Raw genomic sequence first — 27,133 nt, forward strand, 5'->3', positions numbered from 1 at the left:
ATGAACTGCACCTTCCAAAATGCCACAGTATAATAGGCCTAATATCCCAAAGCTAAAAAACACACACAAAATTCTCGAATCATTTAAAAACGTTTGAGGCACATATAGAAACATCGTTCTGTTGTTCAGGAGAAAACCATAGCTCTGTCAATTGATGTCCATGCATAGCAAAGCCTTAGTTCCACATGTTCCACATTCTCACGTGACACAGATGGTAACAATTCAGGGTCTAGTTGAAATGATATCACGTTAATGCTCTTTAAAAACGTTCAATAAAATGTAACTGCTGAAAAACTACATTTCCTAGCTGTCTCTCTCGGTGAAAGCCCTTAACCGAGATAACAGCGGCGGAACTGTGTAGTTCTTTCCAGAGACGGCCACACTAAAGCCAGCATGCAGCGGAACCACATTACCCAGAAGCCCCTGTCCCAGCCTACAGTTCACTCTGCTGCTTATCCGGGGATGTCACACCGCTGCTATTTTCTCCCCTCAGTCCTTCTCACTCTCAGCTTACAGCTCAAGCGGACTGACACGGGGCTTTGGATAGAAAGAAAAGGATACAATACGATACACAACAGGGGCGAACATGGCAGAGCTCGCAGCGGGAAGCCTGCCGTTAGGAGATCCTGCTTTTAACTACCAGGAACACGAACTGAACGAGCGGCTGAAGCGCCTCTACCCGGCTGTGAACGAGGAAGAGACCCCGTTACCCCGATCGTGGAGCCCCAAGGATAAATACAGCTACATTGGGCTGTCACAGAACAACCTGCGGGTCCATTACAAAGGTTAGAGAGCTAGCTAAGTCCCGATGGTCTGAGCAAGTAGCCACAACAGCTAAGAGGGTCTCAGCTTAAATCTGTCAATGTGCTGTTCGAGAGGGGGGGGGCGGGGGGGGGTCTCTTTCACTCCCATACAGTATGCGATTATGTTGAGTGTGCGCGTGTGTGTGTGTGTATGCGCACTCCTGTTAAATCTAGTCCGAGCGGCCTCTCCTGTAACCTTGCTTTGTGTCACAAATGAGCAGAGGAATGCCCAAAGTGGGGGACAGTGAACTTGCTAACCCTGACAGTTGGTCGTATTACCCCCCCCGCCCCCCCCCCCACGCTGAAATTCACCTTCAACAACACGACTCTCTTTTCGTTCGTTTACGTTCGTGCCGTGCATCGGACGTCCTCCATAGTTTGTACTCGAAGTGGACACTGGCAGCAGCAACGACGCATCGAGCTTAGCGAACTAATGGTATTTAACAAACAGGAGCTAGCTAACAGCTAACCGCTGTTCCCTGAGCAAATACAACAGTTAGCCCCGTGGCTAACGTCAGCTAACCGTGCTGTATTGATCATAAACAGCAGGACACGCTGGCTACAAGATGGATACGGGTCAAACTTGTTGTCAACACATTACGATGTAGCCATTGCTGTGGGCAATGCTGCGGTGGTTTAGTTTTTTTATTGACCGCAGCGAGCCACCAAAAAGAGAAGGGGGGGAAAAATAGCATTGTTTTGTTTCTCGTGTGATTTCAGTGGCGTTGTTCTAGAAGTCATTTCAAGAATTAGTAAATATATATATATATAATTTACCAAAGCCTGGAAGCAACTATTGCGGACTGTGTGTGTGCCCTGAGCTCAACAACAGTCTCCTGTCCAGCCTCCAGCGGGCAGCCAGCTCGCTTTCAACAGCTGTTGTGAGGGAGGAGGCCCGTGCGCATTGCATTAGGCCAAATCTACCCATCTTTCAATCAATCGGTCGGTATCGTATCCGATTTGGGTATTTCCCCAACAACGGCAACTTTAACGTTGCCCGTCAGGCGGCTCAATCGCTCATTTATTCAGCTAATCAGAACACCATGAGTAAAGGCCTCCCAGGCCTATCAACTGGATTAAAAACAAAAAAATACACTCCAACTCCTAAATCAAAAAAAAGTCCTGTCCACAGTCCTTTGCCGGCTCTGGTATTTTTTGACTAGCTCACTCTGCATCTCAGGCAAAGTCAAATCCCCACAGAGACATCGTGAGGCCTGCAGGCTGTTTACATCAGTGGAACATACAGAGGATGAGAGGATACAGGCAAGGCTCTGAAACCCATTTTGGAAAGCTTATTTGGCACCGACGTAGTGACGGTCCTGCGGTTTGAGAAAGACTGGGAAGGCCTTTTTTTATTTTATTGGTTCGAATCAAGACTCTCAGGCCGATTTGCCAGATATAACCCACACATTACTGGATGCATAATGCATCAAATCCCTGCTGTTGAATTTAATATAAGCCTGCGTTCGGTTTTATCAGTCGAGTAGATATTTTGGCTGCTGCTTTATTGATGTCTGTTGACGATGTGACAAATAGAAGTGTGACATATTTATTTTTCACAGAGCATTCCATTTTAATCAATACTATTGAGATCTATGCCTTCTCTCTTGTGTTTCCTTTGCACTCGTCACAGCTGTGGCATTGGCACAGAATGATGAATGGAGCCGTGAATGTCTGCAGATAAGACGTGTCCTGTCACGTTGGGGTTATTTCCGTCGGTCATTGAGTCTTTATGTCTATGAGAAATGCCCAGATTAAGTGACACTGCACAATTGCTCTGGGATGGTGTATAAATAGGTCTATTCTGGAGCGTGCAGGATCATTTCTCTCCTGATAGTTTTAGCTCCTGCTCTGTTCCCTCACCCTCGTGGTTTGAATGCTATTTTGACCAGTGTGCCAATTTTCTCTGTTCAAGGCCACACCGTGTCTACGTAGTCCTGCTGTGCATAGAGAGATTTGTATATCCAAATATATATGATATATATATATATATATGTATATATATATATATATTATATCTAATGTCAATGATATTGTGTGTTTGTGGTGCTGTCTGTGCCTCCTGTGAGTAGGAATGAATATATAGCGGATTGAAAGTTGAATGGCTACCATCCTGTGCATCTTTTCATCGGCGTCCACGATGACAAAGATGTTTAGAGACTTTTGATAGAATGAAAATTAAACCAAGGAACGTGAATAAAACCATGAGTAGGTTTTCTGTGGATTTATGTTGGAGAAACTGGCCTGGCACAGGAACTTTCTGGAGTCTCTGCTGGTTGACAAGAAACCAAGACTCCATGAAGCAAGGGACTACTGGTGCTATCTCCATTCTTTCCAGGGTAAACACCCCAGCCCCCCTGTTTAGCTAGGTTGCTGTCAAGGAGAAAAACAACAACAACAAAACAACAAACATGGCTTTTTGACACTGCTGTCTGATTTGCTAATGGTTGGTCCAGAAAGAGGCAGAATCAAAATCTATTGGGAGGAAATTTGATTAGTTAGAATTGCCTGAATTAAACAACGCCAGCAGTGAACATATCGAACAAGCAACTTCAGAGTTTAATGACCTGGCCTGGACCAGTTTATAGTTCACGGTATGGCTCTTTTTATTATGTCATGCTGCTAATCGTTTTATGTATTTTGGGCTGAAACCTATTCTAACATTGCAAGACAACCCCTGCAAGCTTGGGTTTAATTTGTTTCGGGCATGTGGCTTCAGACAGATTTTTGTGCCAATCGCTGCCTTTTATTAAATATGGGGCATGTTTGAGACATTGTCATGACTGGAGAGCGTCTAAAACAACCAAGATGGCTGCTGTGGTGTCAATATTAGAACAAAGTAAAGGGTCTGGTTCTTGCTAAAAGAAGGGAAAATCACCTTCACTTCTCAAGCTTTTAAGCTAAAGAGACACAATCTCAGCTTTTCGTCCTCATTTGTAATACTACTTTGCTTGATGTGTAAGTAAGATATTGTTTGCTAACAACTCTTTATGGTCAGTCATATGCAAATGTATTTTTTATTGCAACTTGTTGTACGACTGTCAAGGGGGCCACAAAAATCAATTAACGCAGCTTAAGCTTTTGCAATTGTGTCAGCGCTTCATTTTCATTCCAAAGCTGATAATTCACCTTCTCACGACAGGAACTATCAGATGCTGACCCTGATCCAAACCTCCCCGCGTGATGTAGGTCACGGCCTGACAAACTACATCCTCTAACAAAACCTTACATGCAATCTTTAGATCAACAAAGAAGGTTGGACATCCTCCAATGCTTGGCTGTGCCTTCAAAGTTCTGTCCTTGTGCAAGAAAAATAAATAAAAAATCACGAGCAGAATGACCAAGCACAAAGCAGTCATCTATTGAGAAGGTGCCTGTCGATTTGCCAAGAGCGAAGACAAAGCTTTTGGTCCAGTTATACAAGGACCTAATTTCTCATAGGAGCAGCCCCATTCGCTCATAATTCTAGAGATATCTCTTCTGGACACCTTGTACTTGTCAGGTTCAATAAACTTCTACTATAAGAGTCACAAGTGAAAGGTACTGTAGCAAAAAAGCTAAATATCTGCGCTGCTAGAAGTCTGAAATCTTAGCCATCTGCTCATTAAGACTAACACTAGTTTTTCTTTTGGCTGTATTTCTTTTTCATCAAGTGGTTAGTGAATTATGAAACCGGATTAGGACCACTGTATTTTAAGGTTGAATCTCCAGAATGCTCGCTCATCGAATGTCGCCCAGGGACTGATCCAAGTCCTTGCTTACTCCTCCTTACTCCTTGCTTTTTCAAGTAAACACAATAATTCATTGACCCCAAACAACTGTCCGCCCCTCGCTGGCCAAATTGCTTGCAACTGGCTAGCAAGTTAGCTTGTTAGCTTGTTAGCTTGTTGTTCGCGTGGTCAACTCGGCAGACGCTTAAATTTTAGTGCACGTTTCTGCTGACATTTACGGTATTCAACAAGTATCCGTAAAAAAAGGCTATTTAAATCGTAAATTCCGGACAATGATAGTGTGTATAAACAGGACCTCTCTGACTACTAGGGTGATGAATATGAAATCATTTTACAGTACAAATTTGGAGATTTCTTCCAAGTAAAAGCCCTAAAGTTCTTTAAAAACAGTTTCTCCACATTTGGACTGCAATAAAAACAGATTTCTCAATAGTTCCAGACCTAGACCAATGCGTGGGTGTTAAGGACATCGCTGATTACTAGAACGATAAATATGAAGCATTTTTACTGAACAGATTTGGAGATATCTCCAAAGTAAAATTCACATAAGTTCATGTTCAAAATGATAATTTTTCCATATTTAAGCTGAAATAAAAACATTCTTCCCAATAATTCCACATAAAGACCAATGGGCCGGTTAAGAACCTCTCTGACTTCACCTGTGTGCTAAAATTAAAATCCAAAGTTAAAATCCTATTTTTGCAATGTCAACAGGGTCATTTCTCAATGTTTGAATTACCAATGAAAATTCTTTGCTCAATAAGTCCAAACTATGATTGATGCATGTGTTCAGGACATCTTTTAATCTTCCATTTCACATTTTAAATATTTTTAAAGAACAAATCTTCCAGACAAAATGTTTGATGCAAGAGATGAAAAAAAATATACTCATATTATTAGTTATCAGATCATAATCATAATACCGTTGCTAAATGATTAAATTGATACCGGTGCCTGAACAATGCTTAAAACAATACTTTGCTCATTGAGCAGAAGCTGCATTAAGCACCAATAATCAGCCTGCGTCTGTCGGGGCGGTAGTGCCGTGCGCTGTGAAAGAACTGCTGCAAGGACGATGTCATCAAAGTGTGGAAATAATGTGTTTCAATCGGCTCAGGCACCAAAATCTGCGTTGCGTCTCGGTCGTGTAGGAACCGGTGCTATGTTGGTACCGGTTCTCTGTACCCAACTCTAGTTGCCACCAGAGGCTTGAAAGACATAAATTGTTTTATACTCCTATAACTTATGTCAGATTTTCCAAAAGCACAAACCCTCCAAACAGACACAGCTTCTCTCTTGGGCACAAGTTGTGTTGGTGCATCTCTGGTCTCTCGTTGTTCCTCCTGTATCGCTCTATTCAGTGTTTTCATGTAGCAGTTAACTTACTCTTTATTGTGAGCTGTACCCCAAAAATGTACATTTATTAGTGTTACAAAGTATTTGTCACAAGCTGTTGTGTTGTGGTGTTTTACCATGTAAGGAGCGTTTGTTGTGGCTTATTCATTGTTGTTATAAAGTTATAACCATGACTCAATTACTTATTTGTTGTTATTTTTTGCAACCCTTGACCTCTAGCGGTGAGGTCTGATGTCACAGCTCAAATGTTTTCCCGGAGGTCAGTTTATTTCAGCTAGGTTTCATATGAAAGTTTAATTTGGAGGGCTGGTTTAGCAACGTTTTATGAAATTTGTGTCTCTAACACACAACACCTGGCAATCTAAACCATCTTATTTTATGATTTATTTTTTTCCAGCTTGCCTTTTCTAAAGTCCACATTTTTCATGTTGACTTGTTTCAGGGTCGGTATGGTTGTAAGCAGCCAGTGTCCGACGCATCTATGCAGCAGTAGGGAGACCTGCATTTTCACAAGGAGCAGCTAAAAATAGACTAAACCAATGTTGCTGCAACCGTTGGACCAGACAATTGCACACGTGCACATGTTTCAAACACATGTCCATATTGTGTGTATTAATAATGTTCTGCAACTTCTAATGCCCATCAATTAAATATGACTGTAAGGGAATGTTTGTCTGAGATTGATCTAAGATTGATCCGCAAACGCTGTACCTGGTGGATGAGTGTAAATGTGTATAAAATGGGACAAATTGAAGTATGTCATGCTTAAATATAGAGCACCACACTTTGTGTCAGACAACTAGCATATTTGATTCTAACCGTTTGACCTGTGTGTTCCCAACCGGCTTGTGTGTTAGTCGCTGTAACCTTCACACTGCAACAGCTTCAAGGTATCTGCTAACAGCCATCTGCTTCGTTTAAGGTTACAGCCTTTCCACATTACACACACACAATGACTTTATTAGAAAAGGCGGAGTCAGTCACTGGTGTGATTGCATGTAACCGAAATGAGATGCACATGTTTACTGTAGGGCCTAGATTGCAGTTACACAACACGATAGTCTCTCGCTCTCCCTCGCTCTCCCCCTCTCCCCCACCCGAGGGATTGCATAAGCAGACATCTGAATATAGAATGACGGGCCGTAATGGTTGCGCCTGATTCTAATTCGTCCAGAGGAAACACATTTACCCCTCACTGTATGTAAAGTCTAATATCTGTACGCACGCACAAAGATCCATGTTTATTTTATAATGCGCACATAAAAAAGGTCACCTTAGCAAAAGTACAAGGTATTGGGAGTCTTTTCTGAGCTCATTGTTCGCATGACTCATCACTGAGTGTCATTTCAGGTCCCAGTGCGTCAAGTGAAATTGTTTGGGTGTGACTGTCTGATCTGTGGATTGATATACGGCCCCAGGAAACAAGATATGATGAGAGGAGCTTGTTGGTGAAATAAAGGCTCTCCATGGATCACATTTATCCAACTCTAAAACAAATCTCAGATGAGCAGATCAGTGGAAAACCCCCGTTCATGGCACATGAGTTTTGAAAATGTAAAAAAACAATTGTCCATTAACAACATTTTCTAAATGGTCCACTGCCACACGTGAAGTTTAACTGTTTAACTGTTTAACTGAGATTTCTCAAATCTTCGAATTCTGTGGCATATCATGAGACAAAGAAGGCCCTTTTTGGAGTGCTTTGGATTTCTGTTTTAACGAGCAGTCTGCTTTGCCACCGCTGGTTTTGGAATTAAACTCAGGCAACAAGCGAACATGTCTCGTCTGCTACAAAATCTTCCCACATGAAGAACTAAAACAGTTGACTCTTCGTATGAACTTCTGTAACCATGATGTTCATGAACACCTTGTAATTCTCCACCATTGTCTTGCAGGCCATGGTAAGAACCACAAGGACGCGGCCTCTGTGCGAGCCACGCATCCAATCCCTGCTGCCTGCGGGATCTACTACTTCGAGGTCAAGATTGTCAGCAAAGGTCGAGACGGGTAAGCGGACACGTTTGTTGTTCAACGTTCATAAGGTGGTGAAGGCGCGAAGTTTTTATGAAGTTAGCATATCACTGGTTACGTTGAGAGAATTACACCAAAAACCGGTGGAATGTCAAAGAGTTTATTTACACTACTCCGATGACGCCGCGCTAGCAGCAGCTAATGATAGCCTACCGCCTGTGTAGCTACAGTAGCCAGCCAGCTAGCCAGCTAGCTAGCCAGCTAGCTAGCTACCTTCTATTTATCCAAGTCAGTGTTTTCACGACCGTTATCGCACACTTGTGTAGTCCAGGCATTTAGGCTTTATTAGGCATGTTTTCATACCCCAATGGAGCAATTTTAATTTTTCACAAAGAGTTTGGATTGTTGTAGAAAATAAGCTCTGTGGGGGAAAAAAAAAACCTTGAGGACACCAACATGTTCCGCTCAACAAGATAATTGTTTTGTGGTCTCGGGGGTATTAACTGGTGTATTTTACATCATAGAAATGAAATGTTAAGCCTAACTAAACCACATAAAAGGCATCTTACCAAAAACGCATCAGCGTTTTACGAGGGAACCAGCTGAAATGGAGACTCATTTCACTGTTTTAGGATTATTGCAGCACTCTCTGGCAACCCGGGGGACGTGGAGGCAAGATCTCAGAATACATTTAGGTGCGTAGAGACCGTAATCATTCAACAAAAAGACTTGTTTGATGGGTAATGTTGGGAAAAGGGGACTGGAGTCCAATACAACAAAAGGTTCTTCCCGCTCTTTGGTCTTACGTCACTCGTCCTGTGTAGACAGAGGTGAGGGGATTGGGTTACCTCGTTTGAAAGTGGCTCCCCTCAAGCTGTTTGGGACCTCCGTGGTGTTGTCTCCTGCTGCTTCCCAGCCCTCTCACTTGGTTTCCCCTCTAATCTGACCGATGGGCTGCAGTTGTGCTTAATGCCAAGCGCCTGTTGGTTACGTTACGCGCACTGGGTAGTACAGACCCTCTACTACCTGCCCCAACCTGAACCTTTGGATCTTCTCCCTGGGTAACATTGGCTTAGCTCCTCCCGTCCGGTTGGCCACAACTCCCTTGCATGTGTCCTATGTGGTACGTTCACTTTTTCGGTATTTGCACAAATTTTTGCACACAGACTGACACGTGCGCGTGCATAAAGGTGAGCAAACTCCCAACACGGAGCGGACTCGGAGCGGGCGTCTGTCCCCCACTGCTCAGTTTCATGTTGAGCTCCATGGATTGGCTGCTTTCTTAGTCAGGAGCCAATCTCACGGGACTTACCCTTCAAGTGGACGTGCAGGAGTTACTGGGGAAAAATAACTTTTGCATATATGCATATTAGGAAGTTATTGCTAGTAGCAACCAAGGTCTTTAAAAAAGGCTTAAATTGAAGTTTAATTGATCTCAGTTACCATAGCAATGGAGGTCAGGCTTGACATTAACTTGAAGTACTACTGTGAAAATTGGTACAGATATTCAGATATCACAAAGGATGACTGATGAAGGCCTTCGCTCCCGACTACCTAATGACAGCGTTGCTTGGGAAGCACGTGGGACCCAGCTGCTTTGAGATGAATGTTAGCTTAGCATGCCAATGTTGTATAGAAAGACTTGATGGAAAGACTTGTTTTGTTGCTACTAGCGATACCTTCCGAATGTACATGTATTGCACTCTGAGTGTCAACCAATCAGAACGTCCACTGTCCATGGGAGGCACGTCCCGTGAGTTTGGCGCCTGTTGGCGTAAGACTCAAAAAGCGACCATTCCATGCATGCTGAGGTGCCAAATGTTATCTAAAAATAAAATAAATGTTGAACACGTCAAACATTAGCCTGTTGAACTAACATGCCAAAAGCATCGTTTTTATTTAGTCTCAAAAACATGAAACTACACCAGAAGATTTGATTGATTTTAGGTTAGCTACGTCTGTCTGGAGTTCTGCAAAAGTGACAAATATCACTTGGTCAGAGAGTACTTTCTTTGTTTCCATTGTTTTGAGGAGGTTAGTCTTTCCGGGGTCACCATGATGATTTTGTGAACTTGCTCCCCAGTCTGCAGAAAAACAAACCACTATCTATCTTGATATGACTGTTCCAAGTCCATTACCAAATAGTCCCACAGAACATCCGTCGGAGCAGACTTGTTGTCAACATCTGCATCAGCTGTCCTGTTCTCCAAACGTTTTCCAGCCCAGACATATGCACCAACAGTGGTGGGCACTAGTTAAAACTAATTTCTGTGTCAGTAAAAATAGGGTCCTTACGACCCAGAAGTGGTTTAGCGACATGCCACAAAATGATCCAAACGCAACATGTTTATTTTCCAGAAACTTACATATGATATATGTACATCAACAAACTGCAGACAACCAATGTAAAATATTTCTGGGTGATCGATTTTTATAACTATTAGAAAACACCACAAAACTGCATTTTGTATCACCTTTTATTCTCCAGGCACTCTGCTTGTTCACATCTGTTTTCACAGATTGATTAAGCTATTGCTTGTACTCATATGTTGACCCAGGTACACTGTGTGCTAACCGAATGTTTACCCTGTGATTAAACAGGTCCAGGCATTGTTTGCTCCAAGATAGCAGCCAGAATAGGTGACATCATTCCCTGCTCCTGAAGCAACTGAATTAAAGGAAAAAAAGAATAGAAATTAAATTGTACTGAAAGACAGGGTATTTTCCTTTTGGCTCAGGCTTTGCCGGGTACTGGCTTTTTATCTGTGCACTTCCTCTTGGGAACCAAAACTGTCTTCCAGCCTCGCCGGTAATGGTCTCCTATTACATCATCTGCTTTTAACACTCCCCAGTTCCAGTTAAGCAGATCAGTGCAAACAGACCAAACCAGTGCTGTAAAGAACCAGTGTGGAGTGGGAGTGTCTGCATGTGTAACTGCGGCCTCAGCTGTAAATGGAAAGTCTTCCAAATCAACTTAGTGGCTTGAGTTTAACCACTAACCGCAACCAGTGTGACTTCCTGGAGTGATTACCCACTTCCATTCGAAATATTGTTCAAACGCTCGGTTGGAATTATTGGTTTTGGATAAAATTATGATAATGTTAATGCCCTAATGATTTCATCGCCTGGTAAACTCTTATCCAATTTTTATGCCATGCTAGCAGCTTTAGGGGGTCAGTCTTTGGACCCAGCTGATATAAGTCAACAGCTTTTCATGCGTTGTTGTGGAATCTTGTGGAGACATTCATCGTCCCCAGAGGATAACGGCTACTTGCTTTGGTCTTTTCCTTAATTGTTGTCAAAAGGCAAGAGTAGGTCCAAATCCACCGATAAACAGAATGGTCCAGAAATTCTGTACGATCAATGCCCGCATAGCAGGAACCCATCTTTAGTGAGATTTCCTCCCTAGTTTTTTTTGTGATATTCCTAAACTGTTGGCTGGATTGCAGTGAATTGAGCTGCAGCCGTTTATGTTCCCTTGTAATAACTGCTGACCTTTTCATTTAAGGCCTTTACTAAGCCAATAGATAAAATCTTACATTGATTTTTGGGTTTAGCTCAAGGAGCAGCAACTCAGAGCAGAGGATGTCTTGTTTTAGACTGAATAAGTCAAACCCCCATCAGATGCACCTTTCCCTGGCATGATACTGACGTATCCCTGTCACTCTGCGTCACAGTCCTTTTCTCACTCCTTAGTCCAACTTATCCAACAACTTCCTGAAAAACGTCTTCCAGTTGACTGATGTGTCACCTCAAGTCTTTTATTCCTCTTACGCCCTAGACGTCTCTGAGGAAAAGGCAGGAAACTTGTGAATAATGGCGTCCGTCCGGCTTGGCCAAGAAATAAGTCTGAGCGCTAATTTGAGCGGTGCCATCGACATTTGCCGAAGCTCGCTGAGACTTTTCCACACGCATTGAACTGACAATATCGATCACTTTTTTTCTGCCCCCTGCGCGGTGCTTTCAAAATGCGGGTTCTCGCTCTGCCATAACTATGACAGTGGACTTCAGGCGGAGCCCCCCCCCCTCCCCCCTCCTCCTTCCCTCTCACTATTCTCACCAATCTCAAGTGGGCCACCAACATCGTCACCGTCAGGAAGAAGGCCCAGCAGAGGTTGTAATTCCCGTGCCTGCTCAGGAAGTTCAAACTCCCTCAGGAGCTTCTGGTCCTGTTTTACACCGTCATCGTCCAGTCCATTCTTTCCATTTCTTCCATCACCGTTTTACCTTTTACCTTTTTTTTTTTTTTATTTGTAAAAAGAAACTGTATGTACCGTATGTGGAGAGCAAAGGTAAACTAATGCATCAATAAAGCTGATTCCAATACCTGATCGTTCCCTCGTTGGGGATAAGAAAGGAGGTCAGAGACGATGGTTGATCTGCTCATATTTCACAGTTAGCCCAACCACAGGTGGTTAAATGTGACTGCCTGCTTTGTAAAATCTGCTCCAGTTTACATTCATCTTCTCTTGTTGTCTGCAGGTACATGGGCATCGGCCTGTCTGCCCAGGGAGTCAACATGAACAGGCTGCCTGGTGAGTGCATGTGCATGATGTCACCATAACATAACCGGCGGGGGGAGGGCTAGATTATTATTATTACTAATGAGTCATATTTGTACTTTAAGGATGTTACAGTGGGCAAAAAGGGGGTAGATGTCTATATAAATTGATGAAAGGATTGTAGAACAATAGGATGGAGTCTGTGTTTGGAGCAATCGGCGAGTTGGAAAGAAATAGGTATTCTAAACGGTTAACAGCTCAACATGACTGAGTATGGCAAGTACTCAAGTCATGCCAATGTTCAGCCTTATCGGCTCGCTGGGCCACAGCCAGAATCTTCAAACACCTCGCTTATCCGATTGTCACCACTGTAGCTTTATCCTCTTCATCTGATTTGGGATTTGGTTACCTACAAGTCTGTGGATGGGTTGGTCTGAACCATGAACCTCAACTTTCTTAATTTGTTATTGGCCCAATGTTTTCGAACCATTTGACCCCAGCGGCGAAGATTAGAATCAAGCGTTGGTAGTGCTGTGAGGTGTTTGTTTGCTTAAGCCTTTACATGTGTCGTGTTCAAAAATGAAGAAACTCCGGACGACGGCCATCACGTATTACATCATAGCTGTACACTGGAATTGCATTTGATTAATTAGTCTAATTTTTGAGGAGCTGGGTTGGCAGTTTGTCCGTTTATAATACTCTATAATATTTACTTAATATTTTTGGTGCCAGAGTAGCGGGTAGAGATGGTGTGGACGGATGAAATCTGCGTGGAGGCAAGATGCAGATGTGGATGAAAGGGATGAGGAGACGTGACAAGAAGCGGATGTTGCAGATAAGTTAAAGTAGCTGGAGAAGTTTCTGAGATGTGGAGATGAAAGCAGGTAGGAGAAGAGGACGGGTGGCGTTCCCATAGTGATTGGATGTGGCTTGTGGATTCCGTCTGTCAGCTGCAGAAAGAACATGTCTGGGCATGTCACCGAGCAGTCATGTGGATCCTACAGATGATGTTGATTTAGGCTTGCAGCCTAAACTCAGACCGCTCTGACTGTGTGACACACTGCTCTAACCTTTCTAGAACACCAAACAATATGAATATAACATGCATTTGTATACAGGAACACAATACAACACACTTCTACTCCAAACTTGTCGAAACTTAACTGAGTCAGAGCGCCTTGGTGATACTGACACATCCTGTATTTCAACTACCTTCCATTCGTGTCATTGTTAAACCGTCAGAGTAACTGACGCAGCGTGAAGAGCAAAAAGGTCTATAACGTATCTCTAAGTATCTCATAACAAAGTCACTTATTTTACCTTACTTTACATACTTAACATACGTGATTAACTCAAGTCGCGTGTATGCGTTATGTCAAGGGACCTTTTAAAGAACAAACTTGAACCCAAACCAATTGTTTCCTCTGTGTACTTCTCTGAGCTGGGAGGGAGAATGTGGCGACACCGCTTGTATCCTTAACATCACATGGCGAGCGCATCACTGATCCTATACGTACGGCCCCTTTTCAAGTGACTTTGTGTGGATGAAGTCTAACTCAGACCTCTGCCATAGAGTCCGCGGGCTGGATCCAGAGAACAAAGGCGCTGCAGGAAAGATTTTAAAAGAAAAAGAAAACCACCCAAGCCTCTTTCAACTCTCTTACAAACGTGTACTGTGTCCTTTCCGGTGACTTTCTGCATTATCATTTTTAGGGCTGCAACAACGAATCGATGAAATCGATTAAAATCGATTATTAAAAGCGTTGGCAACGAATTTCATTATCGATTCGTTGTGTCGCGCGACTATTACGTTTGAGTATTAAAATAAAGTTGAGCGCTCGCGCTGCAGAACAGAAGAAAAAAAGCTCCGCCCAGCAGAGCGTTGTTAAGAAAAATAAATGAAGAGCAGCGCTGAGGTAAAGGAGAGACCCGTAATACTGTTCAGAAACATGCGGAGGAAGAGAAGCCAATGCGACCTAAATCCTCCCAGGTATTTCACATTTAAATGGGGGGTGCGGGTCCTAGCGGGCAACGGGGGGGGGGGGGGGGGGGGGGGTGCTGCTGCTGCTGCGGTTTTCTTTGCAGCGCCAGTAGTTTTACGTTCTAATCGCCGCGCTCGACTTCAAGGTGTAACCTTTATTATTGTTCGGTCTGAAACAGCGCGCCCAGTGACGGATGGTGCAGCAATATTGTTGTCCGGGTGGAAATCAGGAGAAAGGTCGGTCCGGAATATTTTCGGGAGGGGCTTTGAAATTCGGGAGGGTTGACATGTCTGATTGTAAGATATGCAAAAGCGACATGGCCTGGCACGGGAGCACCACGGCAATAATTCATGATTTTGTGCCTAATATATTTAATTTGGCGGCTGTAAAGTATACATCATGCGATGTGTGTATGTTTTTTGTGTTAGTCCATTTTATTTGCTTACTTAGGGATGTTCACGGAGCAATCTGTTAGTGCAAAACATATTTAGAAAGTGCACACTCAGTTCTATTTTTCAATAAAGGGTTGGAAATTAATGTTTTTACATTTTTTATTTTTTTATCCGATTCATCGATTAATCGAACAAATAATCGACAGATGAATCGATTATTAAAATAATCGTTAGTTGCAGCTCTAATCATTTTGTTGACCATGTGAATGCCTCTAAGCTATTTTCCGTGTCATTTATTGCAGCAAGTTTAAAATGGATTTGGAATAAGACACTCACACACACACATACGGGGACACACGTGAGCGGTTTAGCGATCCCCGATGACCCCGGAGGAAGCGTCGTGGTCCCTGGAGCCTGAATAAAAAAGCCTCTCCCAACCAATCGGACCACTGCTTTACTCTGACCAATCGGGTTCTGGGGCTTCCGGAAGCCTGTTTGACCTGCTCATATTAGACGAGGCGACATCGGCCCAGTGGCCGCCATTTCTGAAATGCTGTGGCTACCGGTTCGGCAGACTGTGGATCTACACTCTTTCTCACACACACACACACACACACACACACACACACACATAGAGGTCAATTATCAGCCTGTCTACTTGGCACATTGAATATTCAACAAAGAGTGGAACATTGCAGAAGGAAGTGCTCTCCAAATCTGCTCCCCCAGTAGTTGTCTGGTCTGGTTGCTGTAGGTTTACAGATGGTCCGTGGCAGCGGTAGACGGATTAGTGGCTCTGACTAAACCGCTGCGTTTGTGTGCCTGTGTTTGTTTGTGTTCTAACTCTGTGGATTTATTTCTGTGTGTTTGTGTCCGGGATGGATTGGTCGCGTCTTTAAGCGTATACTTGTTGGTTGTCGTCTCCACTCGGCTGCGTGTGTGTGTGTGTGTGTGTGTGTGTGTGTGTGTGTGTTATACATAAATACACACTTGGGCTGTCAATTATTATTTGTTATTTTAGACACATGTGATCATCTTGGAGGCAGAATTCCCCCGGGGTGGAACATGTTGAACTAGCAGCTCTTCCTGCTGTCCTCATGCACTTTCCTCTCAACTCTCTAATTTGACGGATTGTTGGCACTTCAAACACAGCAAGTGACACCTCTGCAGACTGTGTGCCGCGCAGGCTACATGGTGAGATGGATGTAGCCTAGCAGCTAGCTTAGCCTATTCCTCTGCACAGTTCACCGAGGTATGTTGCGCCTCAGTTTGTTTTACTCTCTCCGATCTAACTTAATGCAGCGGTTTCATTTCCTTTCTTTGACGGTGAATATTCATGTACACTCACTGGCCACTTTATTAGGTCCACCTTTCTAGTAAAAGGTTGGACCCCCTTTAGCTTTTAGAACTGCCTTAATTCTTCATGGCATACTTTGAAAAAGGGGGTGGAAACATTCCTCATAGATTTTGGGCCATATTGACATGGGGGCTTCACGCAGTTGCTCCAAGTTTGTCGACTTCACATCTATGATGCGAATCTCCCGTTGCACCACATCCCAAAGGTGCTCTATTGGAATGAGATGTGGAGGCCATTGTACAGGGAACCAGTTTGAGCTTTGACATGGTGCGTTATCCCACTGTGGTCATAAAGCGATGGACATGGTTTAGCAACAATAATATAAGCTGAGGCATTTAAACAATGGTGAGTTGCTACTAAGGGTTCTTAGCTGACATGAGTGGCACCTGGTGTGCTCTTCTGCTGCTGTAGTCCTTCAAGGTTCCACGTTTTGTGCATTCATAGATGGTATTCTGCATCCCTTGGTTGTAACGAGTGGTTAGTTAAGTTAGGGGTTATCTCAAACCAGACCTCCCATTCTCCTCTGACCTCTCACATGAACAAGGCCTTTTCGTCCACACTACTACAACTCACTGCATATTTTTTCTTTTTCAGACCATCCTCTTTAAACCCTAGAGATGGTTGTGCTTGGAAATCCCATAGATCAGCAGTTTTTGATGTACTCAGACCAGCCCGTCTGGCACCGACAAGCACGCCACGTTCAAAGTCACTCAAATCCCCTTTCCTCCCCGTTCGGATGCTCTGTTTGAACTTCAGCGAGTTGTCTTGACCACGTCTACACGCCTAAACATATTGAGTTGAGGCTGTGTGATGATGCCATTGGCTGATTAGCAATTTGTATTAACAAGTACCCAATAAAGTGGCTGCTCAGTGTATATGTGTGTATATATATATATATATATATATATATATATATATACACACATATACACTGTATATATATATATATATATATAGATGTTTGTGAGTCCTTAACAGTATAACGTTCTCTACTGCTGACCTCTGTGTCGGATCCTGCTGTGGAGGCCTGCCCATTTCATTAGCATGTTGGAGCAGTGAGCCCGGCTTTAGAGGCAATATCCGTGTCAGCAGATTAATCTAATAGCTCGCCACAAACACACACACACACACTCTCACACAGACCCCAGTACATACATATAATGCATGGAGAGACAGCACAGTAGGCGCTCAAGTTCAAAAGAAAACACGCCACACAGAAACGGATCCCCACATTTAGGCTCAGGTTAATACTTATCACATGCTCACATACGAGTGCGCATCTCATATCACAGCTAGCCCACGACCTACTTTTGCTAACCCCGCTTTGCTTTTTTGGCAATGACTGGGGGGGGGGGGGGGGGGGGGGGGCTGGGATTGAGGAGAGGTTACAGTGTGGGATTCAGAGTCCCGCCTCGTTGTCAGCTCTTTGTGGATCCAGAATGAATGTTCTTTCCAGACGTTAGACAGCTGCTTTATTTCTGGGATGAAAGTGATTTCTGCCCTTCCTTGTGTTTCGTCTTCGGGGGGAGCATTGAGAGGTGTGTCTGCTGTCTTTGTAGCTCCATTGGAGGGATACGCGTAACCCTTCAGAGATCGCTCACAGCCCCTTTTAGAGAATGTGGTGTGTATTCATATTTAGGGCATATTTAGGGAGTTCAGACTACACCTTTGCTCGTGTTGTGACTACTGGGCCGTCTTCGTCTGTGCCGTCTTCTGTACACAAAGTTTTGTTTTGTTTCTCTCCAGAGGTTCTAATTTATTTCTGCTTTCTAAAAACTAAACACTTTTTCTAAATGAGGTCTTGTACCTTTGGGTGACAAAAAGCCACTCTTTTTTCAATAGGGGTCTTTTTTTACAGAAGACAATTCTACTTGTTGCTGTAGGACAAGCCCAGATGTCAATAATAAAATAAATGATTCTATTTTGCTGCTCCCGTTTCAGGGTGCTGGTATGGCGCTCGCTCTTTCCATTGTTGATGTTAGTAGACGGAGCTATTGTTAGACACGGCCTTCACTGCTAGGACAAGTAAAAAAGGCCGTCCCCCTCATAGTCTCGTCTTTAATTCGTACCAAAATCATGCTTTTCTTTCCAGATTAATTTCCATGAAAACTGTAAGCAAAAAGTGTACAGTCTGCTTGAATAAATACAGCTCAGTTACAGGCGATGCAACAATTCATGTGTGTGTGTGTGTGTGTGCGTGTGTGTGTGCGTGTGCGTGTGCGTGTGCGTGCGTGCGTGCGTGCGTGCGTGCGTGTTCTCTCTGTGACGCCTCGTAGTCAGACAGGGGAAATCTGAGCAGCCCAAAGTCTATGAGTAACTGTCTCCCCTCCTTCAGCAGCAGCAACTGCCGCCTCGAGCGAGTCGCTTCACCTCAGATGCGCCGCTGGTTGGAATAGGGGGCAGACTAATGCTGTGAAGCAACATGCGCTCTCCTTCAGCTCTGTTGTCAGTCACAGGGGTTCGGTGCGAGTTTAAAATAAGGAACGCCTAACTAATCCTTCTCACTCTCTGGTTTCAGGATGGGACAAGCACTCGTACGGCTACCATGGAGACGACGGCCACTCCTTCTGCTCCTCCGGGACCGGCCAACCGTACGGCCCGACGTTCACCACAGGGGACGTCATCGGTTGCTGCGTTAACCTCATCAACAACACTTGCTTTTACACCAAAAACGGCATCAGTTTAGGTCTGCAAAACCCGTGGTGTCCCAGGACATGAATTGATTACAGTTGTGTGCCCCGTTGTGTCTGATACAGCTTCATCTATAGCTGGAATGTTTCACTAATAATCGTTTGTCCTGTTGTCCCTCAGGTGTAGCATTTACAGACCTCCCTGTAAGTATCATTAAATCTTCATCTCAAAAATATACAAACTTATCTCTACCAGCGTTTTCTTTTTCTCATTGAAACTCTGCAGCCTGTGCCTGTTTGGTTCTGAGAAAGTGTTTAAGGCAAAATATTAATTTAGTTGTATTAGTTTTCTGCACTTTGAGCTAATTGCACCAACCCCTTATGATTAATATTATAATATATTATATTAACCACAACTGTAACTGTAGTGACAATGATACTACATGGATAGTGTACATGTTCTACATGCACGTCCGCCACTAATTGCAGCTTGTTTTGGCCGTCAGTTAGGAAACTAACCTTTTTGTGTCCAGTGGCCGCATTAGCTGGAACATTCCCCAGAAAGAAAACATTCAAAAGCCCAAACATCCACTTTAACGGTTTACCGGCCGAATGTTTTTGTTTAAGAATAGAACAAGAAGAACTCAAAATCACAGTTGTCAAACCAACCTAACCAGCATTTATGGTGCTGTTTCATAGCCTGTTAGTGTTTTTTTCTCCATCTAAAACAATGTCGTGTAAAAATTCCTAAATCCTTTAGCAACCTGTTTACTCACTGACAGCAACTTTACAATAATCTGTTAAAAGAACAAAATTCATTTTTACATTAAAGACAGGTTTTTAGGAGAAAAAAAAAGAAGTGGATCATTTGCAATGTGTCCCACTTCGTATAAGCTACTAAACTGATAACTATGCTTATGACTTTCTCATAATCCAATTTGATAACTTCTCCGTACACCCTCTCCCAGCCCAACTTGTACCCCACTGTGGGGCTGCAGACTCCGGGCGAGATCGTAGACGCAAACTTTGGCCAGCAGCCGTTTGTCTTTGACATCGAGGACTACATGAGCGAATGGCGGGCCAAGATCCACGGCATGATCGCCCGCTTCCCCATAGGAGAGCGGCTGGGGGAGTGGCAGGCTGTCCTGCAGAAGTAAGATGTAGCCCCCGCTGCTCGGCGGACACACACACACACACACGCACACAGGGACACATCCGTGTTGATGTTGAGTGATGCTACAGAAATGCAGCTAGATCACTGTTGCACTGGGTGACGTATTCCCTCATTACCTTGAAGATTATCACCGTCATTTATTTTGATTAAATCCCATTTACAAAATCCACTGCCGAAAGTACTCCCCAACAAACCATTTACTGATGTGTCTGCACGGTTTGCTGAACTACAAAGCCCAGCTGAGTTGGGACATTTCCATCAATGTTTAATGATCAAACCATTAGTCTGTGGGCTTTATAAAAAATAACGGTGATAACAAAGAAGAAGTATGTTGCCAATAAGAAGCAGTGTGCTCAGGGCCGAGAGCCACAGTGAGGAAGCTTTACTCAGCGTGGAGGGATCATCATCAACAACAACATAAATATAGAACATCACCTCATCATCTTTAAGAAATTCAACCTTTAACCATCTACCTTCTATTTTGTTCCGTCTCCAGTATGGTGTCTAGCTACCTGGTGCATCATGGGTACTGTGCCACCGCTACAGCCTTCGCCAGAGCGACAGAGACTCTGATACAAGAGGACCAGACGTCCATAAAGAACCGGCAAAGTGAGTGAACCAACCGGCCACGTCCATGTTATGACGTCACCCAACGGAAGAACGGTCCGGCCTTGGTGTCGTTCAGTTTCTTCTGCTCAATCATTCCGGCTGTAGCTGCCTGTCTTTACAACTTTTGTTAGTCGTGTTTTTTATTTCCACCATACATATCTGACAACATGTTTAATATCCCGTCAGTTTTTAACGGATGCTCTCTTGTGTTTTATGACTCGGTGGCCTCCTCCGAATGTTTGCTGTGTAAGCGTCGGTTCCTTCATTGTGGGTCATTATGCCGGTAATGGCCCTGTGTCTCTCCGGGCCGATAGGAATACAGAAGCTGGTGCTGGCAGGACGGGTGGGCGAAGCCATAGACGCCACTCAGCAGCTTTACCCCAGCCTGTTAGAACACAACCCCAACCTACTCTTCATGTTGAAGTGAGTCACAGTGTTTGGAGATGGAGCGCAGGGTGGAGGTGCCGTATTGATTGTTTCCCCCCCGAGAAACGCTCGCCACCTCTCGCTTTAATTATTTATTTGTTTTAATCCACCTCTGACGTCAGTGTGTTTTTTTTTTTCTTCTTTTTTTGGTTTGAAGGTGTCGTCAGTTCGTGGAGATGGTGAACGGCACAGACAGCGAGGTCTGCTGCTTGAGCGTTCGCTCCCCCAAGTCCCAGGAGAGTTACCCGGGCTCCCCCAGCCTCACCCCCCGCCACGCCGCCGGCAATACGCACGCAGGTACACGTGCTCACCGCCGCTACGCCTCTGTCGATTTTAAAGACTAACACATTGACAATGATGGAAACAACGTGTTTTTGTTGTTGGTTTTTTACCCGACAAGCAGGAGCCGACAGCCCGACCTGCAGCAACGGAGTGACCCCCCCCGCCAAGTCAAAGGGCCACGGCTCCACCGGCGCCAAATACCCCAGCGTGTCGTCCTCCTCTGCCTCCACCTCCTCCTCCACCTCCTCCTCCCCATCCTCCGTCAACTACTCAGAGTCCAACTCCTCCGACTCCACGAAGAGCCAGCCGCACTCCGCCAACAGCACCCAGGAAACCAGGTAGGGAGCGGCACAGCCCACAGAGGGGGGGGGGGGGGCGGGGGGGGCTGACGTACAACAGGAGTGGAGTGTAAGGGAACACATTAATGCTTATAAAGCAATGGAGATTGTGATCACTGTTGATCATTACGGGTGCCACATGGCATGGTTTCTTAATGGAAAAGAGGAAATCTTCTACTTAGATCTTTCTGTGTTGAGTGAGGTGCGATATTTTCTGTTAAATGTTTTTATCGGCCAAAGGTTTTTAGATGTTTCTCCTACCCACCTACGAAGAGCTTAGCTCTCCTTCCCAGTTGACATTCAAAAATCATACATGAAGAATCACCCCGCCCTGAGTTTCTTATTGATCAACTTTCTATGAGTAATGAATTCAGACAATGTTGTTGCATTTCTAGTTGTAAACATCCTGAGCGCAGGCTTTGTCGCCTCCATCACCTTTAGAGTTTAACTGTGCCTGCGTGTGTGTGTGTTTAGTGACAGTGAGATGGAGGTCGAAGCAGAGCACTATACCAACGGCGTTGTAGAGGGCTCCTCGGCGCGAATCATGAACGGCACGTACAAACACGAAGAAATCCTTCAACCTGATGACAACAGCATTGGCAATGGGGTGACAGGTAAATGCATACAGACACACACATATCTACACTCTGCATGTAGCATATTTGCAAAATCATGAATCTTTTATGTTGTTTTTCTCCTTTCATCTCTTTCACTTATTATTGTCCTTCCTTTGTGTACTTTGTTGCGTCAAAATGTGCTCTGGGTCTGTTGTGTCTAACGGTGTGTGTCTGTTGCCAGCAGATGAGAGCTGCAGTAACGGCAGGCAGCTGTGTGGAGGGAACCTGGCAGCCACAGAGAGGATGATCCAGTTTGGACGGGAGCTGCAGGCGCTCAACGAACAGCTGTGCCGCGAGTACGGCAAGAACGCCACGCACAAGAAGATGTTACAGGTATACACACACACGCACACACACATACAGAGAGGGGAGTACACGTATGAATAAAGTAGGCCTCGACCCAAACAACAGCATCTGTATTGATATGGGCTGTGTGTGTCTGTCCACCCTGTATGTGTAGGATGCATTCAGCCTGCTGGCGTACTCCGACCCGTGGAACTGCCCCGTTGGCCAGCAGCTAGACCCGACCCAGAGAGAAGCCCTGTGCTCTGCACTCAACAGCGCCATACTGGGTGAAGAGCAAACACCACTCAAACTACAGTTTAATCTGTGACTCCCGTGCTGCTCCCTCGCCTGACTGCGTTTCTTCCCGCCCCAGAGTCCCAAAATCTGCCCAAGCAGCCTCCACTGATGTTAGCGCTCGGCCAGGCCACCGAGTGTGTTCAGCTCATGGCCCGGGTCCGGTCCGGCTCCTGCTCCTTCGCCAGAGTAGACAACTTTTTGCACTAGCCCAGGTCCAGGTGAGTGAGTTAATGTGTTTTGCCCCCCCCCCAGCTTAACTAGCGCTTATGAATCTTGAAACGAGTATGAGTATGTTCATTCCGACTAGGCTTCGTGCTGCCTTTGTTCTTCCCACACTCATTGTGGAGATTCTGAAAGGTGGACAAAATAATAAGTACGTTTTGAATAAAGTTTTAAATGAATCCTTTCACTAAAACTGAGCGGAACCTAGAAGTTACCCCCCTGGATGAGTAATTAGCAAACTGGCTGTTCATCTGCAGTAGTAACCTACACATGTTACTTATTACTACGTATTCATTTAAACATGAACATGAAACAACAGGACAGATGACCGATTCCTTTGTAGGTGTATTTGCTGTTGCTTAGGTTGCAGAGGGGGATCCAAAATGTTTCCTCCAGTTGTTTTTTTGGAGGTGAAACACAGAGTCAACATCAAATGACGCTTTATCTTCCTCATGATAGTCCTCAGTAAACACTGCTATTATATTCTTGAAAGAAACTTAATCCCTTTGAGTCCACAAGTGTCTCCATGTGGTTGAAAAAGTTTTTTAGAAGGTTGGAAAAATAGTTTGTGTTCATAAAAAATAAAAAAACTACATTCATTTTTCAGGTTCACATTACCTGAATCTCTACTGCAGCCGTGACCTCAATTAAGAAAATACGATCCAGGAAGAAATATAGCAGCGTCCTGTTGGTTAAAATGTTATTTTGTATCCTGTGTAGCAGAAAGGAATATCATGTGGCAGCATAAATGATCTCATTCTCCGAGTTACATTCATGATAAAACATTTAGTTGACACATTTTACACTGGTCATACAGTGTATGAGGTAAAGGGAACTACAATTACTTATAAAAATACCAAAACATCACATCGTCACTGTGCAGGAATATGACAGCAAGCTGTTTGTAATCATGCTACAAGCATTCATTCATTACCTTGCTTAGATGACTACCCCTCTCTTCACAGGTTAATGTTAAGTGGCACCGAGAGAAGACATGTCCAGCAGATAGTTGTCATGGCAACAGAGGAAAGAGCATGCGTGTGATTGATGTGTTTGGCTGTCCATCAGACCGAACAAGTGGCACAGCCAAAGGAGGAAAGCAGCAGAGAAGAGAGCTTCCTTTTTAATTTAGTATTATCAAACAAAGAAATGTGTGACACTATTTAAGATCATTAATTATTATTCTGTTTATCTAGCCATTTTTATAGTTCTTTATTTTTATTTTTATTAGTTTGTTGTGCTCATTCTGGAAAAAAAAACAATTGTGAATCCCCTTTTTTTTTCTCTTCTGTTTTTTCATGGATGGATTTTAATTTCTTGCAATCAGTATTTTACTCACGTTGATGTTCACCATATCACAAGCATCGAGACCATCATCACGCTACCATGGTGACCTACAAGACTGTAGGTCAGCTTTACAAACCTGGAGGCATATTAACATTGTCTTTGATAAGATGCAGAAGACAAAAAGATTTGTTTACTATCCTAAAGAACTTGCATTAATGCATTCGTGTCTTGAAATAAATTCAGCCTGGGTCGAGCAATGGGCTCAGCATGAACAAAAAAACCATTAGTGGTGTGGAGCAGGTCAGGAGCACCAGTCAAGCCTGATTCCGTACACTGCTGCTGATATCAAATTTAACAATGGATTTATGTGAGAAAACAATAATTCCACAAACTGCTTTTCTATTGGTCACAGTTATGGAATGTTTAAAGGATTACTTTTTATTTTTGCTAACCACATCCTGGAAAAAAAAGAATATTGAATTAATAATAATTGAAAGGCCTCTCCGGTAACCAGGCGTAGGTTGATGATAAAGGATGAAGAAACCGTTTACCCCTAAATTCTAAATGATATACTATTTGTCTTACCTCCAGTGCTGTTAGTCAATCCAGATTCTTTTGGTTTCAGTTGCTGAGTGTTTGATATATCGTCCTTAATGATTTTGTGGTTTCTCATAAATAAAATGGGATTTAATGACACTTGGCTTGCGGTAAGATTAATTTGAAAAACTAAATTGTAACAAATCATGACCCAACAAATCTGCTGACCTTGTCGTGAGGTTCATGTACTCCTCTTCAAAACTATACCCACCAACTCCAGCGCAGAATTAAGCTGTATGTACTCATGGGGGAGAATCTTCTGCCTTGAGTGCATAGCACCTTCCACCACGCACCGCCTGGTCTCGACTACAAGCCTCTTGTAAAATAACTCTTTATTAGTCTTGCAGCGAGGGAATTCACTAGAGGATGTTGGTGGGTGTCGTTTGGTTAAAAGTAAATGTTTATTCCATGAAACCTTTCACAGCAAGGTCTACTGGAAGTTTTGCCTTTTTGAGCACCACAAGACAAGTGCTGTATTGTCCCATTATATTAGTGGGGAGAATCTGGACATCTCTACTGCAACTATCTCCAACCCTCAGCAACTAACACCAAAACCAGCTAGACTGATAAATAGCATGACCGGTAATGTGTGTGTGTCTGACGCGGGGGGAGAATTTTCCCTTTTTAAATTGGTAAATAACAGGTGCCGGAACCTTAGTTTTACTGTAACGACCAATCAGCGACGTCATAGCAGGTGGCTGAGCTCTGCACCAGCTGCATTTACCACACCTGTTATTTTGGTTGCCAGAGTAAAGGAAATCTGTATCAAAGGCAGACTAACAAGCACATCTGGGGACGGCGAGAAGGGAAGTCACTCCTGAGAATTTCATTACCACAGTTTTTCCATTGGCCACAGCCTGACCTGTCCGGTCCACGCGCTGACGCCTTTTAGCATACAAAATATGAATAACAAAATGGAATAATTGGACGAATGCAAAGCTTTTTTTTCATTTAGTGTGATAATTAGGTCAGTTTTTCTTTCATTTGTGACGTTTGATGTGAAACCGCTCTCAGGTTGTGAAAACCACCCGTGCGTAACGGAAGAAGGTGTTGTTTATTCCACTCCGATCCCTCTTGTTCCTCAACATCCAAAAACTTGACTTGATTATTATGTAGCCCCACTTGGTAAGTTTGTCCCAGAGTGCCTCTCGGTATGTCCAAAACAAAGACGTAAAAACCCAATCTTTCTATTGATCAGGTTCGCTGCTGACCACTGAGATTTAACCACATTGCTCCTGATTTGAGGTCTGACCAATGGCAGAAAAACGTCCAACGATCACTACAAGGCCTTCAACAGTATGAAATCACAGCTACAGCCTCCTTTGTTAGGCCAAAAGTGTTAGATATTAAATGAATAAATAAATACCACTGAAATAAATATATGAATAAAGCAATACGTTGTGACGTAATTAAATTACACATGGTGGTCTATTCAAAAGGCCATCTTTCAAATGTCTTATTCCCCAGTGCCCTGTTCACATTTTAACCAAGTCTACAGCTTATCTTCCTTCACAGGCTTAACAACTGCTATCAAGATGTAGGCAGCTAGCGCCTATCAGCCAGTAGAGAAGTTACTCGCTAGGAGCTAACTAGCCAGTTAGCCATTTTGAATCCACCAACTGGCTGTTGCTGCTCATGAACACAGGCTTTCTTTGTATCTAGCATAAGCAAAGCTTTATAACATATGCTCCCTACTGACCTAATGCTAATAATGCTACTAATGCTAACCCAGCCAGCTAACTGCAGCCCCAAAGCAAAGAGCTAGTGTTAGCAGCTACCATTAGCTGGTTCATTCAGTTACTTATTCACTTACTGTTCCTCATTTCCAACATTTAAAAGGTCTTAGTTAGCAAGCTCTGATTGGGGTGAGTTGGGTTTTGAAAATGTATTGAATTGTTTCAAAGTTTATTGGCTCTTTTTTGTCTGTTCATTAGATTATTTAGTTCATTATGTTGTGCTTATTTATTAAGTATTTGAGTTTGATATTGAGTTAATGATTTTGACATTATGATCAACTTTCTGTCTCTGTATTTAATCAGACGATTGTTCTTTGCGAAAGAGTAATCACACTGTACTTCACCCTCTTCCCAATCATATAATTGGATTTTGATTACAAAGAGTTGTTTTGTTCCATCCCTTAGCTTTCTGTGAAACATTTTAACTTTTGTTTTTACACCAGATTTATTTTTATCAAATAGCACTGATTTATTGTTACCTGACTAGTGGCCTGATGTTAGTTTCAGCTGCTTTGTTATGACCTGGCAAATATCTGGTG

The 27,133-nt window shown here is 43.6% G+C and overlaps 1 protein-coding gene across 5 annotated transcripts; it reads left to right on the top strand.

Moving 5' to 3' along the window:
• Positions 1–396: 396 nt before the first annotated feature.
• On the top strand, positions 397–27,133 carry ranbp10 (RAN binding protein 10). Of its 5 annotated transcripts, none has more exons than XM_037452271.2 (15): positions 397–785; positions 7,786–7,897; positions 12,344–12,396; positions 18,613–18,780; positions 18,906–18,928; positions 19,693–19,877; positions 20,395–20,507; positions 20,759–20,930; positions 21,091–21,230; positions 21,334–21,553; positions 22,028–22,167; positions 22,352–22,503; positions 22,631–22,742; positions 22,829–22,970; positions 23,940–27,133. In XM_037452271.2, the coding sequence occupies exons 1-14, from the start codon at positions 587–589 to the stop codon at positions 22,957–22,959; spliced, it is 1,920 nt and encodes a 639-aa protein (XP_037308168.1). In that variant the 5' UTR covers positions 397–586; the 3' UTR covers positions 22,960–22,970; positions 23,940–27,133. The 5 variants fall into 5 exon arrangements, with proteins under 5 accessions (XP_037308168.1, XP_037308170.1, XP_037308169.1 ...); XM_037452273.2 differs by having other exon boundaries at positions 398–785; positions 21,337–21,553; XM_037452272.2 differs by having other exon boundaries at positions 399–785; positions 22,355–22,503.

The sequence above is a fragment of the Pungitius pungitius genome, chromosome 6 (assembly GCF_949316345.1).
Source record: "Pungitius pungitius chromosome 6, fPunPun2.1, whole genome shotgun sequence".
In the NCBI taxonomy this organism is placed as follows: domain Eukaryota; kingdom Metazoa; phylum Chordata; class Actinopteri; order Perciformes; family Gasterosteidae; genus Pungitius; species Pungitius pungitius.